The 18,209-nt window shown below is 43.9% G+C and overlaps 1 protein-coding gene across 2 annotated transcripts in view; it reads right to left on the minus strand.

The window, feature by feature from the left end:
- Positions 1–18,209, minus strand: part of CAP2 (cyclase associated actin cytoskeleton regulatory protein 2) — a 154,370-nt gene that overhangs the window by 2,735 nt on the left and 133,426 nt on the right. For both annotated transcript variants that reach the window (XM_049655011.1, XM_049655010.1), the window contains exons 8-12: positions 11,901–12,090; positions 10,739–10,914; positions 9,495–9,618; positions 9,315–9,397; positions 2,916–3,056 (exon numbers count right to left, since the gene is read on the minus strand). In XM_049655011.1, the coding sequence (XP_049510968.1) occupies positions 2,916–3,056; positions 9,315–9,397; positions 9,495–9,618; positions 10,739–10,914; positions 11,901–12,090 (714 nt within the window). The remainder of the gene's footprint in view (positions 1–2,915; positions 3,057–9,314; positions 9,398–9,494; positions 9,619–10,738; positions 10,915–11,900; positions 12,091–18,209) is intronic.

Consider the following 18,209-nt stretch of genomic DNA (forward strand, 5'->3'; position numbering starts at 1 on the left):
CTCTCTCTCTCTCTCTGCTGTGTCTCCCTCTCTCTCTCTCTCTCTCTCTGACACTCCCCTGCTCGCTCTCACTCTCTCAAGAACAAATAAACGTTCAAAAAAAGAAGATGATCGAAAAGGAAGGTGAGAAGCAGTACTCTTGATGCTGGCTTCCATGGCCTCCCTGGACTTCCTGAACACACAGCACTGCTGAAACCCCAAGTATCGGACAAGCTGGTGTCTGCACTCACCCATCAAGGAGACGCAATGTTTCAGTGGAATATACACGCAAGTCCGTATCTTTTCAGCTGTGGGATGCAACTGCTTCTTTTGGAACAAGCTATTTATTTTAAAGGCCTTTTTTAAAATTCTTCTTCTTCTTTATTTTATTTTTGAGGGGGGCGGAGAGAGAGAGCACAAGTGGGGGAGGGTCAGAGATCAAGGGAGGCAGAGGACCCAAAGTGGGCTCCACGCTGACGGCACAGAGCCCAACACGGGGCTTGAACTCACAAACAAAAATTAAAATTTTTTAATTTTAGGGAAGGCCCTTTCTCTAAGGAGCGATGAATTCTCCCTGAGTGAAACCTGTAGCGGAAAGCCTTAAGATGAAGCAAAGAAGCGGAAGTCTTCATAACCTAGTGTGTGTGTGTGTGTGTGTGTGTGTGTGTGTGTGTGTGTGTGGTCAGTATCCCATCTGGGTCTCTTCCCGATGAGTAGACAAGGAGGCTTGGTGGTTGCTCTCAAGAACAGGTCAGGTGGGGAGTACCCCGGAGTGGAGATGCTTCTTTGCTAGTAACCATGATTCAGCTTCTTCACATCTTTTTTGGGAGTGAAGTAATGTGATGACATTCTTCTCTGGGCGACTGATTTCCTTCAGGATGAGTCATCCCCACCATCCACCCCCAGACTGCTATGCCCACGGCTGGACCCGTGTATTGCTTCCTTCCACCTCCAACTAGAAAATGTAAGAAGAAAAGCTGGATGGGGCGCCTGGGTGGCTCAGTCGGTTAAGCATCCGACTTCGGCTCAGGTCATGATCTCGCGGTCCGTGGGTTCGAGCTCCGCGTCGGGCTCTGTGCTGACAGCTCAGAGCCTGGAGCCTGTTTCAGATTCTGTGTCTCCCTCTCTCTCTGACCCTCCCCTGTTCATGCTCTCTCTCTCTCTGTCTCAAAAATAAATAAATGTTAAAAAAAAATTAAAAAAAAAAAAAGAAGAGAAGCTGGAATGAGGGCATAAGATAATCTACCTATAAAGGGAAGACTCCTTTTTCAGCCTGAAAGCTCAGGTTTCGACCCCTACTCATGCTTTAGGTCAGTGGATCTCAAGCTTGGCTCCATGTTGGAATCAGCAGAGAAGCTTTAACAAATGCAGATCCGGGGACCACGCCCAGGGATGCTAGCTCAATCACTCTGGCAAGGTGGTCCAGACCCACCGTTTTTCTTAGAAGATCCAGTTCCCGTGCAGACTGAGCCTTCTGCCTACACAGCTTCAAAGGCCAGGGACCACCCTAAGTTTCGGCTCGCTTATCCGAAGCTGCTTTGTATTAGTTTTAGCTCCTCAGCAGTGTGGACATGGAGAACGTGAGAAGACTCTTCCCCAGCTCAGGGTTAGACCGGCCAAATACCGAGCTGGGAGGCATGGTCCAGTGCTGGCAGACTTCTGTTTTTCAGCCTGACAGGATGGATTCTAGGCTGTGCTACTTAGCATGAGGCTGGGTAGTACTCAAGACAGGTGGACAAAGAGAACGTGGGAGCAGGGATGTCGTCTGCTTAAGGAGGTCAACCTGAGTACTGACTATGTAGACAGTCGGCTGGTGTCTGAACCACAGGCTGATGCGGTGCCTTCGAAGTTCCTTTTGCTCCCATCCTCCCCTGCTTCCCTGTCCCCTCTCCCCCCCTCCCCCTTCCTGCACAGTTAGAATCAGAGGGAATCGCCTCTGGGTTGATCTGTACTCTTCCAAGAAGCAACAACTAGAAGGAACCAATAACCTGCTTCCAAGTTGCATCAACCAGCAAGCTCACCACACTGAATGATGCAGAAAAAAGTATTCATTTAGACTTCCTTTTCGATGTGTGAGAGCATCTGCATGCTTCTTTTAGGGGCTGCTTTGTTGGGGAGAGGAGGCATAGAGAAGAAATAGTTGCAGAATCAATTAGGCTGTGTTTCTCAGAGGGGCTGGATGGGCTGATGGCATCAGAATCACCCGGGACGCCTGTTAAAGTGCAGATCCCCAGACCCCGCCCAAAGCCCCCTGAATCCAACCTGCAGGTGCAGACTTTGGGAGCTGACATTTTCGTCAAGCTTCTCGGCTGATCCTTACACTGAGTTTGAGGACCCCTGTTGTAAGTATACCTACAGGAGAAATAGGTCTACTAATTGTCGACCTCCCTCCCATTTTTTCCCCAAGGTATTTCTCCTTCCTTTCTGTTTGCCTCCACCCCAGCAAAGGAAAACAGTCAGTCCTCAATACCATGAACTCGGACGTATGGGGTACCATTTGAGAAAAGCTAGCCCGTTAAGGTAATTACCAGTGAACTTCCTAGAGAATCACAAATCCAGGAATGAGCCCAGTCAGGAAACTAACAGGGGAGAAGAACTGTGAAAGGCAACTCTCCGAATTCCTCTTCTGCCTGTGAATTATTCTACAAATGAAGTTCACAGGTTGGGAGCTGATTAATCAATCTCTAAGAATGTTAATAAGGATGGGGCGCCTGGCTGGCTCAGTCAGTTAAGCATCCAACTCTTGATTTCAGCGCAGGTCACGATCTCACCACAGTTTGTGAGTTCAAGCCTCGCATCAGGCTCTCTGCTGATGGTGCAGAGCCTGCTTGAGATTCTCTCTCAAAATAAATAAACATTAAAAAAATGAAGAAAAAAAGAATGCTAATAAAAAATGCTCAGGAAAAATTCTTTACCGGCTTTTAAAAGGTACTTACATAATCACCATCCTGAGGAATCAGGACATTCATTTCAGATGATTTGGCACTCACGATCTCACAGTCCAGTGCCTCTTCACTGAGGTAGATGTGGCAACCTTCCGTCTTATTAATGGAAATCGTTGGCACTTTCCCCATGACCTGAAATAAACAAGAGAACAATCCTGGGACCAACGTAGAGAAATAAAAATTAGAATGTCCTCGAATAAGCATGGTGCATGGGCTTCCTGGAGCTTTAGGAAGAGCTGGGTCAGGGCTAGTGAGGCTGCTTAATGGCACTGTGTCCAGGCTGAACTGGTGGGTGTCATCTGGGGACAGAATGAAAGGACCACACAAAGGGATTCTCAAGCCACAGGGTCTCTTTCCTGAGACAAAATGAAGGGATTAATGTGAAAACAGCAGCTAAGTGTTCAGAAAAAGTCTCACCCCCCCTTGAGTGGATTTGCAACATATATTTGATTTCATGATAAAAGCAACAAGGAGCATTTGCTTTTATTTGCTTACAATTTTCATTCTGACAAATCTATCAATCTTAGGTTAAAACAAATACTAATATTGCCACTTAAGAGTAAACACACTGTTCTGTAATTGAGTAGGTTTTTCTTGAACCTAAATAAGAATAAATAAGAAACACTACAATTCTTTTCCCATAAGTCTTTTGCCAGATAAAAATCTCACTGGCTGAATGTGAAGCCTGAATAAGACATTGAGCGTCTAGGTTATTTTGAAATGTATTAATTCCAGGAGCCAAAACCGGGGACTTGGTTGAGGCCACTCACTGGATAGATAAACAGGATCATACCCACGAGGGGGGGCGGTTCTTTGTATTGTTTGCAAATATCTAAGTGCTATAAAAATATTGCTCAGTTTCAAATTTCTTGTTTTAACAGTTTTGAGACATCCCTCCCAAATCTCTATAGGGGCAGCCTGTTCCCCAATGACCATATTACAACTCTATAATTTTCCTTCTTGTAATGGTAATTGGAAGTGATAAAGACATCTGCTGTTTCACCCTGAAGAAAAGGCTGGATTGCAAACCCAAGGAGCAGCTCCTGTCGATGGTGCAGGTGATGTAAAGAATTCCTCAGGGGGAGTCTAGCCAGGTCACCACACTTCTCTGTTTTCTCCCTCTCTCCATAGAAACTGGACACCGAGTTAGCAATGAGCCCCAGTGCCAAAAAAAAAAAAAAAAAAGCAGAGGTAGTTCAAGGTCAGGTAAGCATGGGATTTGCCATAAATAAACTAAAACAGTAACAATACATAGATCTATATTTCAAAAATGTGTCAGCAGTAATGTTTTGGTGATTTCTCCATTTATCTTCTAGTGATGAAAAGCATTTACAGTTGCCTCGAACGATATGGAAGCCAGGCAAGTCAAGAGAAAAGATAAACTGTCAGTGGGTCTTTGGTGATTTGTTTGTGAGGCAGAATGGGGACCCTTGAGGCAAGCACAGGACACTAATCCACTCTACTGATATTTATATATTGCTATATTGTATTACAAATGCATAAACACTCCATGTTTCCGGAAGTCTGAAAAAGCAACAGCAGACCTTAAACCATTGCCCCAATATGGTACGAATGCTCTTTTCCACAGTGTTTTGGTCAACACTGCATGAGCATAGATGGTAGACATGCTCTTTGTGCCCTGGTGGTCTGGGAGCACTTTGGGAACAGAAATGGCTTCTTATCAAGGGAACTGGGTCCAAGAGTCGTTCCTCTGCTGAGTGACAGGTGATGTGTGACCTTGCCCAGGCCAATGCTCTAGCATTTAATCTGTTTCTGTATTAGTTTGGTTTTTCCATAAATGTATTTCTCTACAAAAAAATTTTTTTTAAGATTTTATTTTTAAGTAACCTCTACACCCAACATGGGGCTCAAACTCACAATCCCAAGATCAAGAGTCACACCTCCACAGACTGAGCCAGCTGGGTGCCCCTATTTCTCTATAAAAATTTAAAAAATTTCCATAGAATATCTGAGTCTCTTTTCTTTCTTAAAATTTGTGTGCATTTTTTGGGGCTAGTTTGCCAAAAACGGAATTCCTGGACCAAATCATATGAACTTAGGTGAATGCCCCTTTGTTCCCTTCAACCTTTTTTAAGTCATTGAGGTTAAATCCGCAAACACAAAATTCACCTGTTTCACGTGCACGATTTAACGGTATTTGGTAGGTTTACAGATGTGTGCAACCATCATTTCACCTCAGTTCTAGAATATTTCCATCACTCCCCAAATATCTCTAGTGCCCAATTACAGTCAAACCCCGTCCTCACTCCCTGGCCAACCACTCATCTCCATTGTAACCAAGCCCCTTCAAAAGAATGTATTAGGGGTGCCTGGGTGGTTCAGTTGGTTGAGTGTCCGACTTCAGCTCAGGTCATGATTTCACAGTTTGTGGGTTCGAGTCTCACATCGGGCTCTGTGCTGACAGCTCGGAGCCTGGAGCCTGCTTCGGATTCTGTGTCTCCCTCTCTCTCTGCACCTCCCCCGCTCCACTCACACTCTGTCTCTGTCTCTCAAAAATAAATAAAGTGTTTAAAAAATTTTTTTTAAATAAAAGAATGTATTAAATGTTTTAAATAGTTAATGACATTCATTTGATTTTAACATCCAAAAGCTTGGAAAGGATTCAAGAAAATGTCTCTCTCTGGTCTCTGAACCCCGTTGCCAAGTTTCAGTCCCTCTTGGACAGATAACCACGGTTTATCCTTCCAGGTTATTTTTAGAATGATCTATTTCAAACACAGCAACAAAGAAAATATAACACGCAAATATACATATGTCAAACAGCTTTGTCAGGGTCTAACGTTTTGGTTTCTTTCTTTCTTTCCTTTTTTTTTTTTTAGGACTATAATCTTACAGTCGAGTCGAAGTCCCCTCTGTATTACCCACCACTGCATTCACTACCCCTCTCTCATTTTCGTCTCTTCCTTTTCCAGTTTTATATTTCCCAATGATTTTTCTTGTCATTGGCTGGGTTACAACCCTTAAAGCATTATGGAACAAAGGCAATGATAGAAGGAATTTTTTCTTTATTTCTGACCTTAATGGGGAATTCTGAAGATTCAAATGAAGTTTGATTTTCACTATAGGATTTTGGTAGATGCCTTTAATTGGGTCACAGAAGGTAGTATATCTTCTATGACTTTTTTTCTAGGATTATCAGATACAAATATATCTGTGTATATATATGTGTGTGTATATGGAAAAATGAAATCATGCTCTACATAATCGTACAAAAGTGTTCTTTCCTCTCAACAAGGTTATCATGGATATCTTTGTAGATCACTTTTAAAAATGGTCATGCGGTAGCCATTTTTATATAGAGTTCAGAAGTTAAAAACATTTTTTTAACGTTTATTTATTTATTTTGAGAGAGAGAGAGAGAGAGAGAGAGAGAGAGCAGGGGAGGGGCAGAGGGAGAGGGAGAGAAAGAATCCAAAGCAGGCTCCACACTGTCAGCGCAGAGCCTGATAAGGGGCTTGAATGCACAAGCCGTGAGACCATGACCTGAGCCGAAATGAAGAGTCAGACACTTAACCAACGGAGCCACCCAGGTGCCCCAGAAATTTAAAATTTCTAAGTAGACATAGCTTCCTTGATAATTTCTTCTATAACTTCTCAATTTAGAATTATTTCTCCAGAAATTTATGAGTATTTAAAACTGTTTTCTTCCACTTTACTATAGCTTCATGTTTTGTATTTAATTCAATTGGTTTTAATTTTGAACGTGATGTATTTTCATTAAAAAACGCTAACTCCTTATATATCATCAGTGCTACCCAATCTCATTTCTGTAAGAATAAAAGGAAGCTTGAAATATACTCTCTAAAATTCAGAGGGGGTAGATTAGATTATTTCCAGAATACTTTTCACCTGGTTAAATATGTGCTCTCACCTCAGTCACAGAATATTATTTCTGTGACTTTGGGGAGGGGAGGGTTGCTTAAAAATAATGTGAAGTGAGAGAAAGCCTGGCTCTTTGTGTAGAAACTTCACTATCCAAAATAGTTCTTCAGAAACTGTGGACTTATTATTAGGTTTACATGAACCATATTTATCCTTGAGTATAATAATATACCCTTGGACTTTTCCTTTCCTTTTTTTTTTAACGTTTATTTTCTTTTGAGAGAGTACACACGTGAGTGGGGGTGGGGGGAGGGCAGAGGGCAGAATCCCAAGCAGGTTCCATGCTCAGCACAGAGCCCAATGCTGGGCTCGATCCCACGACCCTGGGATCATGACCTGAGCTGAAATCAAGAAGCAGACACTCAGCTGACTGAGGTACCCAGGCATCACAGAACTGGATTTTTTCTGATGATGAGTGATTTCCTTAAAATTTTCATGCATAATGCTTTGGGAGAAATAGAACTATTAAATAAATGGATGGATGTGGTTTTCAGAAATGCTAAATTAGAAGGTGGCATTATAGAATGTAAGCTTCACGAGGACAAGAATTTTTGTCTTGTTTGCTCACTGGTATTTGTTGTGCTGAGAACAGTACCTGGCACATCAGACATGTTCAACAAACATTTGGCAAATGAATGAATGAAATGAGTGTGTTACATGTTAAGTGGCCTTGAGCACACAGCTCACATGAAAATTTTTAAAAATATTTATTTATTTTTAAGAGACAGAATGCAAGGTGGGGGAAGGGCAGAGAGAGGAGGGGGGACAGAGGATCCGAAGCGGGCTCTGCACTGACAGCAGCGAGCCTGATGTGGGGCTTGAACTCACGAATACTGAGATCATGACCTGAGCCAAAGTCAGACACTCAACTGACTGAGCCACCCAGGCACCCCGATAACTCACGTTTTTGAAACTAAAGTGTGAGCTGAGGATTCCGGTCAAGTTTCCCTGTGTACGTGGTGAAGATAACAATATAGTAAATGCCTGTGCGGAGTTATTTGGTTGCTTTCTCCTAAGCAGTTTTCTATCAGGAAATTAAATTTATGAAGAAATGGAAGAAGAATGGTTAGGGAAGGAGATTTACACAGATGCACCACAGACAATACATGGAACTGAGTGAGAAAGAGATACATGTACCCACAGAGCCCATGTGGCAAGGATATTTAGAATTTGGGCTGCAGAGGACTTAGAATCCCTCAGCTAACCTTGGGTTTCAGGGCAGGGAACTCGGAGTCAGAGGTGAAGCCAACTGCCCAAATGCATATGGCAGGTGGGGACAGAACTGGGGCCTTGCCCAGGGCTCAGGGTTCAGGACTCTTTCCATTAAATGGACACACACAAAACCATGTCTTAAATAGTAGTGAGTGAAATGTAAAATGTCCATTCAAATGTACTTGAAGTAAAAGTGGCAGTGGTAGGGGTGTCTGGGTGGCTCAGTTGGTTGAGTGTCTAACTTCAGCTGAGGTCATGATCTCATGGTCCATGAGTTCCAGCCCTGCTTTGGGCTCCACACTGACAATGTGGAGCCTGCTTAGGATTTTCTCTCTCCCTCTGTCTCTCATGCACTTGTGCTCTCTCGCTCTCACAATAGATAAATAAACTTAAAAAAAAGTGATGGTGGTAAAAAGCTCAGTAAAACGAGAGAAATATCTATAAAACCAGAATCCAATTTTAACAAACATTATCAGGAAACATCAGGTCACAAGGGGTTAATTAAATGTATGAAACCTGTCACGGTAGAGCCTGTGATTCGGGAGTTGAGTGTTTGAGCCCCATGTTGAGTGTAGAGATTACATAAAAATGGAAGTCGTAAAAAATGAAAAAATAATAAAAAATAACAACATGAAGAGAGTATAATCGAAGGTGGAAGTTATCACTGGCCAAAGGCAGGAAGCCCATTAACTCTTGGCATACTGTAAAATCCCACTGGGTTAAACCAAAATTTACTAAAGGAGTGCACGTTTTCTCCTAGTTTGCAAATTCAATTCCAATCCTACTTTCCAGGTTGTTAGTCTGATAATCTCACCGACTCTTCACAAAAACTCTACTTCCTCCTTACTCAGAACCAACTGTCCCTGAGAAAAGAAAATTCTCTTCGGGATGATGCTATCATCTAGGAGAATCTCTTAGAGTCTGTGTTCATTCATTAGTTGACTCATCCCAATCATTACCTCGCCAAACATTTATTGGACACTGACTACGTGCAGGTGCTGAGCCAGCGTCTGTGGCTGCAAAGATTAGTTATCTGCTCTTGAAATAGGCATGTGCAAGATAGGATGTGTTAGAGTCTAAGAGACTGAAAAGGCGGAAGTCACACTGTCTAAGAAGAAAGACAGGGCTTCAGAGAGGAGGTGATGACAGAGCTGTGTCTGGAGGAAAGGGAAGAAGAATTCTCTAGGTGGACACGGCCGGCCCCTTGGGGGGGCAGCTGGATCATCAGAGCAAAGTGGCAATGGGTTCAGAGCGCACGCTTGACAGGCCACCTACCTGCATTTGAATATCCTTGGAATTGATCACTTCCACAATGCCTACCACGTTGTCAAACACAAGGCCAAACTTCTTACAGTTGTCTAGAGGAAGCAAACAGAAACACAGCTCTGTTAGGCACACGCATCATGTTTATGCAAAGCAACTGACCATCCTAAGTGACCCCGGGTGCTGCCCTACCGATTGTAATGGAATTTATTTTCCCTTTCATCTGTAGAGTGGACTTGTTGCAGCTGAAAATGTAAGCCACTTGTTTCAGTTCGGTCTCCGAAATCACAAGGTCATGCCTGTCCTCTTGATACTCCTAAAATGAAAACACGTGCAAATACTGAATACAAGGACGTATGCAGATAAATGGAATCCTCCGCATGTTGAAATTACTGTGGGGTTCAACGTTAATTCTAGCTTTTCGATATGCCCTTCCTTTCAGAACCACTTTTTAATAGGCCAAACCACAGGTCTTACTCTGTTTTTGTAATGATGGGAATGAATGGAACCACTGCTTGGGAGGGGGCGGGGGTCAGTGTCCATTTGCAAACCAGTATCAGGCGCCCAAGAGGCTGCTGGGTGGTGGGCTGGAGCTTTGTGTTCAGTCTGTATGCTGAGTCTGGCCTTAATGCTGCAGTAAAATGTGCCGCGTCAAGGAGCTGGGCAACTAGGTTAGTGACGACCGTGGTGTTAAGTCCCCGTGTATCTGCAGCCCAAGACCACGTTTCTCGGGAATTTGGTCTTCCGGAAACCTTTGGGGAAGCTCCATGGATTGGCAGGGAGCACCAGGTCTCGTGCACATTCTCTGTGTCTCTGTCCTGTTCACACAACCAGGCAAGTGGTGGATGAAGCGGCAGATGACATCAGTGCCTCTGTCCATGGCCCTGAACACCCTACCTCCAACCAGAACGGGGAACAGATTAAAAGCTTGTGGAAAGAGTTGTCAAATCCGTAGAGACAGAAAGTAGAAAGGCTGTTGCTGGGGGCTGAGCGGGGGCGTGGGGGGTTGTTGTTTAAGGGGTACAGGGTTCCAGTTTGACAAGATGGAAAGAGTTCTGTGGATGCGTGCTGATGGCTGCACAACGCGAATTCACTTGGCGTCCGTGAGTCAGTATGTACGCTTAAACGTTAGGTGTCACTGAAATGCTAAGATGGTAAATTTTATGTGTATTTTACCACAATGAAGAAAATGATTTTAAAAACGTGAAGAAAAGGATGCATGAGAAATAATGAAAAACCAAAAAGTAAAAAAAAAAAAAAAAAAAAAAAAAAAAAAGAAGTTGATGGAAGCATTCAGAAACACCCCGGTTTTTGCTCTCGCCAGAGGCTTGTGCCTTTGTCTTTTCACTCAGAAACCCTGAAGACCTGGGTAAGCACTTGGTCCTGTCACTGGAGCATGCCAGGAATGAAGGTTAAGGTTAAAGGGCTTCACTCACGACTCTCCATTTCTTTCCTTCCAACTCGAACACGGGAGCATGTTTCTGAGGAGGATGAGACGGGGGGGCCCTGGAGCCTGGGGAGAGGCTTTTGGTAGGAGATGGAGTTTGTCCTCCTTGAGTCCGTAGGCTGGGATTCTTGTATGTCTTCTGGTCATCTGTGACGTGCCGGAGCCCTGGAAAGGGAACACACTGCCACGTTTCTTTGTATTTTATGCAAAGGGAACTGTCCCTAACTTCTTGGATGAATATAAACAGAACAAGAAATTTTGGTAATGCTATTCTCAAGGTTAATAATATGTACAGTCAGAGACCTTATAGATTTAGAGTTAATTAGAAGCACTGTAAATATTTTTTAAATTTGAGGGAACTTCTTTAAGATATAGATATCTTAAATTTTATAGATAAAAATTCTATAAAAAAGAAAAGCACCTGGCCAAAAAAGGATCACATGATTTACTTCTTTTCTCATGGCTAAGGCTTTCCCCAGGTGTAGCCTAGAAGGACAGGGCATTCCAGTAAGTATACGCCATAGAGTATGGAATAGACTTCAGGGTTATGAGTCCATTCTCTTACTTTGCAGATGAGGGGACAGCCCAGCCAGCTGGAGCCAGAGGAAAATTTAGAGTTTGGGGCTCTTAGCTCCTAGCCCAGTGCACAGGGACAATTACACCATAACTCCTATTACTGGTCTGAAACAAAAATACATTTGCATAAACCTTACTGTTCAGAATGCATGTACATCCTGATATATCTTAAAGGTATGATTAAAAACAACCGTTCACAGTGATGACAAATGTGCTTCAGTGACAGAATTATTTGGCAAGCCTGTCCACTGCTTGAGGACAGAGGTACTACTGTTTGTCATTTTATTTCACTCGGTCTTAATGCCCCGGTTGTGGATGGTGCCGAAGCATCGAGGCTGCTGTGAGTGGTGCTAACTTGGAACCCAGAGTCTCTGAGTTCTTCCTGATGGTCCACGTAACAGCCCACTGAGCCCGTCTCCCTCGAGATGAAGAACGCTGCAGGCTTCTGTTTCCCCACACAGCTCCCTGTGTTTTGGGGATGGGGACGGAATGGTGCATCCATCACTGTAGGCTCTGGGGGGAAGCTATGTGCCTTGGAGGCAGAGGGAGACAGAGTCAAGGTCCAGTTTTCTCACCTTTCGTAATTCCTTCCCCTTGGTTAAGTTGGGCAAATAGAGCTGAGCGTGAAGGGGAGGGCTCCTCTCTTCTGTCTTCATTCTCAAAAAGTGGAGGTGGCCCTGGAGGAGGGGGTGGGGGAGGGGGCGGAGGAAGGCCAGGCCCAGGGGACAGGACGGACGATGCTGATGCGGTTGATGCTACTGGCCCCTGAGGGAGAGAGAAGACGGAAAGCATTGTCTTCAGACTCACGCTCTCGCTGAGAGTTGGGATTTCACCACTGTCACTCAGAACCTGCTACCAATGACGAAGTGGCATTCAAGACTCACAAGGGGCACCACGGGTCTGTCTGGAGCACTGGGACCCCCCGAGGGCGGGGGCGGGGGGATGCATCTTGGGAACAGAGCATGACTGAGCTGGAGGGCCCTGTTGGCAGAAACTGCATGCTCTGGGTTCACGCTGCCAACTCACAGGCAAACAGAGCCATATTCACAGGGTCACATCCAAAGCTCAGGACTTGAATGGAACCAGGCCTTGGCCAGCTGAGAATCATAAGAAGAATGTAGTTCAACCGATAAGAGGATTCGCTCTTTTGGGCTGCTGGGAATCACAACCACCAATAAGAGAGAGAGTGGCAAAAATACTCAGTGGATATTAGGTGTTTCTGAACCTTTTTGAGCAGCTCAAGAGAAAGATACTGAAACTCTTTTTCTGGAACTCATTTTCCAAGTATGCATGCCTCACACTGACCCCCAAGTGGGGGCCGTGTATGACCTGGATGCCTGTCAAATCAGGGTCCAGGACCCATCTGATGGTTTCATGCATCTAATCTTGATTGTTAATGAACCAATTAAAAATTGAATCCTTTCTGAGCAAGATCTAGGCTTACTTATTTTCGCTACTATGTGAAATTCAAGGTTTGTTTTCGGTTTGAAGTCCTAACAAATTCATATGACAGTAAAAGGTGCTAGACAATAGAAGAGTATGTTTGAACGTTTTGAGAAAATCACCCCCTCTCCCCCATGTAAACACACATATACAACAAACTTGGGTGATGCAATATTTTACTTTTAAACCTAAAGCGGAGGGGTGCCTGGGTGGCTCAGTCAGTTAAACATCCGACTTTGGCTCAGGTCATGTTCTCACGGTTTGTGGGTTTGAGCCCCATATCGGGTTCTGTGCTGACAGCTCAGAGCCTGGAGCCTATTTCAGAATCTGTGTCTCCTTCTCTCTCTGCCCTCTAGCCCCTCCCCACCCAATCAAAAATAAATAAATGTTAAAAAAATAAACCTGAAGTAGAACTCTGTATCTAGGATAAGGCATTATAAGTGGATTCAATGAAAAAATAGAAAATTAAAAAAGTTGAGAGTAATGGACATGTGGTTTAGGCTCATGTATTTCCAATGCCAAATATAAAATGTAAAACATCTAAGTGCTAAATATTAACGAAGACCGCATATTCTCATTTTCATAAGCAAGTCAGTATTCCCAAGTGTCAATATTGGGAAGTTTTAATTGGTAGTAGTTTTCAGTTGAAAAAAAAAAAAAACCCAACATGCTATTTTCAAAGTACTTATATAATCTCTATTAAGTGCAGAATTACTCTAAAGATAAAAGATTCTTCTCTTATTCAGAATGCATGTCTGAAAAACTGAGTGGGCTGGAGGTCTTGTCTCCTGAGCTGTAATTTGTGATGGCTTTTTGTTTCTAAGGAAGACCAGCCTGACTCCATCAGAATGCTTGAGTCAAGTAAACCAGGACTGCACAATTCATGAGGCTGGCCAATTTTTCTTTCTTCGTATCTTAAATGTTTCCCATTATGTTGCTAGGGTGAAATTTGAGAATTTGCTCTGAATCATCGATAGCATGTAAGAGAAGCTCTGCACATCAAGCAATATTCCAGTCCTTAGTTCCAGACCCTGAAAGCCCCACTACCCCCACCAACATTACTTTTACTCATAAGCACGTAGTAGCTCATAGAGTGAGTGGAGGGCCAGACCCCTTCTTCACTTCTGAAACGCTGCAGCTTTGCAGTCCTATTTTGTGGAAAGGATAGAGGATACTGGCTTCTCTATCTCAGACTGATTTTGATGGCACCCCTGCTCTCAGAATCCAGAGCGTCTCTCTAAGAGCCATTAAAAGGACACTGAAACCAATAAGCTACAGATACAACTTTTAGGAACTTTGATACCTTCAGATGGCTGACCCAGGAACGCCAAACAAAGGATTTACTGCAACAACTGTTGAATATAAAAGCCAAAATATAAGAGAACTCAGGACCAGCTGAAACTCAACTTATCCTGAGCACCTTCTGGCTCAGCCCCAGTGAGAGCACAAAACTAGGCTCCAGTTTCCAAGGGGACTTTACAATTAGCATTCAGGGGCTTTCCTGGAGACTCAAAAGCAAACTTGGTAGGCATTCCCTTGACAGGCCTCGGGGGCTACTTTGTAGCAGAACCTGGTCTTTACCTCTTTCTTCCTCCTCTTTTCCTCCCGCAGGATCTCACAGCACCTCGTACCGAGTACCAGTACAGAGTGTTCTGTATTCTCACATGTGCCTGGCCACGAGTGGCAGTCACATCCACTGAAATCGCAGCCCAGCACTAATCTTCAGGTGTCCCAGTAGAGACAGAGGGAGATGGTCAGGGAAGGGAAGGGAGCCAAGAGTTCTGGAAAGTCTAGTATTTCCAGATGTCGATTACTTCTGTTCATGTAACAAGACATTTAATGCTCAGTATAGGACGGCCTCTATGCCTCTATTCCCAAACTTGTGTGAGCATTGGAATCATTCTGAAATCTGTTAGAAATTTAAAAACCCAGCCCGTGTCCCAGAAATGCTCTCTGGGGAGGTGGAAAGCATCTGTTTTTTTAATTTTTATTTTTTAACATTTATTTATCTTTCAGAGAGAGAGAGAGAGAGAGAGAGAGAGAGCACGCGTGAGTGGGGGTGGGACAGAAAGGGAGGTAGAGAGAGAGAGAATCCCAAGCAGGTTCCATGCTATCAGCACAGAGCCTGTGGTGGAGCTAGAACCCTCAGACTGTGAGATCATGGCCTTAGCTGAAATGAAGAGTCACTCACTTAACCAACGGAGCCACATCTGTATTTTTTGAAGCTTCCTGGGTGATTCCAGTGCTCAGCCAAGTTTGGGAAGAATCACTCCATGCTACGTGCGGAGATTAATCTTAGTCCTCACAATAATATCATTAGGGCTGTCTTGAAATCCCTCCTTAACAGAAAACAAAGCAGGAAATCAGAAAGGCTGACCCAATATTAAATGGCTAGTAAATGGCAGAGACATAACTCAAGCAATCTGCTTGATTCTAAAGCCTTCTTCAGGGAAATCTTTTATGTTATATTTACAATATATTTTTTAAAATAGTCACTAGTGAAATTAAAGGACCAGAGGTATGGGCTACGTCAATACATATGTAGTGTTGTTCTTGGGCCTCTGGCTAGAATATACATGACTCAAGTATAGGGAGGTGGTGTGATAGCTGGCTTAATTTTTATCTCCACTATTCCTTGCTCTGTTTCTCTAATGCCTCCGTGGCTGACTGAGCTCCTACAGCCAACTCTGGGACCAGGACCCCTATATCCTATGGAGATTTAGGAAGTCTTGGGTGTTGACAGTGGCCCCTCAGCATCCAAACATCCTTGATGCTGGATTGTTGTGGCTCTGAGCCTGTGCTTCTAGAAACTGGCCTCTTGCCTTATTCGCTTTTCTCGAGTACCTACTGGTTCCAGTAATAGGGTGTTTGCACCCAAATCATGGCTCCTTGCCTTAGGGTTCAAGTTTTTCTGGGATGGGGACCTGACCCTCCCCCCACCGGGGACTGGAGATTTAAGGGCATCACCTCTTGGTGTGACTTCCTATTACAGATAATGCACCGGGTGGTCTAGACTGAATGAGACGTAGTGGATCAGATCAGGGCTACGGCCTCCGTGGCCTGTGGAGTGATCCACCACAACCCGCTGTCACTGCGATGTAGGCCCTGTGGGAAGCAGAGTGCAGAGAAGAAAGCAGCACGGGGAGGACACAGTGCACGCTGTGAGCTGGGTCCCTGCAGGGAGACAGGAGGACGGCTCCCAGACGGGCAAGCCTGCCCGGAGGTGCCGGGAACAAGAGCTGGAAGAGCCTCCGGACCAACCGTGCCTGCTCCAGGAACATGAGGGGTCCGGGGAGAGTCACAGGGGAGAGCTTTTAATTAGCCTGCAGACGGCATTCACTTCTTAGAACACAGGCTATGGGGTCCCACGTACACATGTGGATTAAAATAAAGACATTCAGGGGCGCCTGGGTGGCTCAGTCAGTTAAGTGTACGACTTTGGCTCAGGTCGTGATCTCGCGGTTCACGAGTTCGAGCCCCACGTCGGGCCCTGTGCTGACAGCTCAGAGCCTGGAGCCTGCTTCGGATTCTGTGTCTCCCTTACTCTGCCCCTCCCCTACTCATCCTCTGTCTCTCTCTCTCTCAAAAATAAACATTAAAAAAATAAAATAAAGGGGCGCCTGGGTGGCTCGGTCGGTTAAGCGTCCGACTTCGGCTCACGTCGTGATCTCGCGGTCCGTGAGTTCGAGCCCCGCGTCGGGCTCTGTGCTGACGGCTCAGAGCCCGGAGCCTGTTTCCGATTCTGTGTCTCCCTCTCTCTCTGCCCCTCCCCTGTTCATGCTCTGTCTCTCTCTGTCTCGAAAATAAATAAATGTTAAAAAAAAATAATAAAATAAAATAAAGACATTTAATAAAAGATGTTGTTTACTTGCAAACTATCTGAGTATTTCTATTCCTTCTAAAAGAAACTTTTTCTTAATAAAAAATTCCGTTACAGTGTGCTTTATCCTAACAAGTGAAGACTCGTACATCTTAAAGCTGAAGACCTACAGGATTTTGATATCACATGACTTGTACAAGGTCACACAGACCAGAAGGTGAAAGTGGGGAGTGATGCTGAGCCAGCAGGAGGAAAGGCTGAGCCTCACTGGGCAGCAATGACCCCACCCCCTCCCCCCCGACACACAGATGCTTTTTAAAAATACTACTTTGAGGGGCTCCTGGGTGGCTTAGTCACTTAAGCATCTGACTTTTGATCTCAGCTCAGGTCATGATCTCACATTTCCTGGGTTCAAATCCCATGGCCGGCTCTTCATTGGCAGCTAGGAGCCTGCTTGGGAGTCTGTCTCGCCCTCTCTCTCCCCTTCCCTGCTTGCGCTCTCTCTCTCTCTCTCTCTCTCTCTCTCTCTCAAAATAAATAAATAAACCTCTCTCTCAAAATAAATAAATAAACCTAAAAAAATACTTTGGTATCTGTATTTGGTACAAAATACTTTGATACATTGATGTCTCAAGTATCTTAGAGCCCCAGACTGGCAACAACTGAAATATACATTTTATCAAAGTCATTGTAACAATGGCTTATAATTTAAAGAAAAGCAGTGCATTTAGGACTTTATTTAATTTATTTATTATTTATTTTTCTTTGAAGTAGGCTCCACACCCAGTGTATAGCCCAACGCAGGGCTTGAACTCACCATCCTCAGATCAAGACCTGAGCTGAGATCGAGTCAGATGTTTAACTGACTTTCCTGTTTATGATTTTAAATGGCCATATTGAAGGTGCAAAATTCACCCATGTTGCAGCAAGAGCACAGCATAAAACCTAGAAATGCTGCTTTTGAAAGCTATTCAGATTAATTCTGAGAGCAGATGTTTGATTGTATACTTTTCTTTGGAGGTGGGGAGGGCAAAGACTCAAAAACGTCTGCAAATCTCTTCCTCTAAGTTAATTTCAACTGTCCTGGGAACAGCTGCTTCCTCTGATTTTAAATATATGAACTGTAAAATAATGAAACCATTGTATGCAGCATGTGCAAAGCTTGTCATGTTGCAGTTATATATGCTATATACATATGTAAGAGTACAAGTAATATACAAATAATACAATTGTGTACTAATATGCATCAACACTTTTCATTAAATGTTACTTGAATTAATAACTAATCATTTTATTACTTTAGAATTTATATTTTATTCTGAAGAAGCAGCTACTTCGGGCTCTCAAATGAAGCCTCCTCACTGTTTTGCTGCTGGCAATTATGGATGTAATTAACAACTCACTTCTTTCCCCGGTGACAAACACCAGTTTGGGTACAGTGTAGCTTTGAATCTATCTAATTTACCAAAAAGACTCCCATGATCCATTTTGTTGAGTTTGTAGAAAGTGGGTCTAATGCAGTAGAATTAGGCAGAGGTTTTTATCTTTGTGAAAAGTTAAGCCAAAAGTGAAACATAGCCGCTTAAGTAAAAAAAAAAAAAAAAAATCTATTTCTCTCTCC

Source organism: Panthera uncia (genome assembly GCF_023721935.1).
Source record: "Panthera uncia isolate 11264 chromosome B2 unlocalized genomic scaffold, Puncia_PCG_1.0 HiC_scaffold_25, whole genome shotgun sequence".
In the NCBI taxonomy this organism is placed as follows: domain Eukaryota; kingdom Metazoa; phylum Chordata; class Mammalia; order Carnivora; family Felidae; genus Panthera; species Panthera uncia.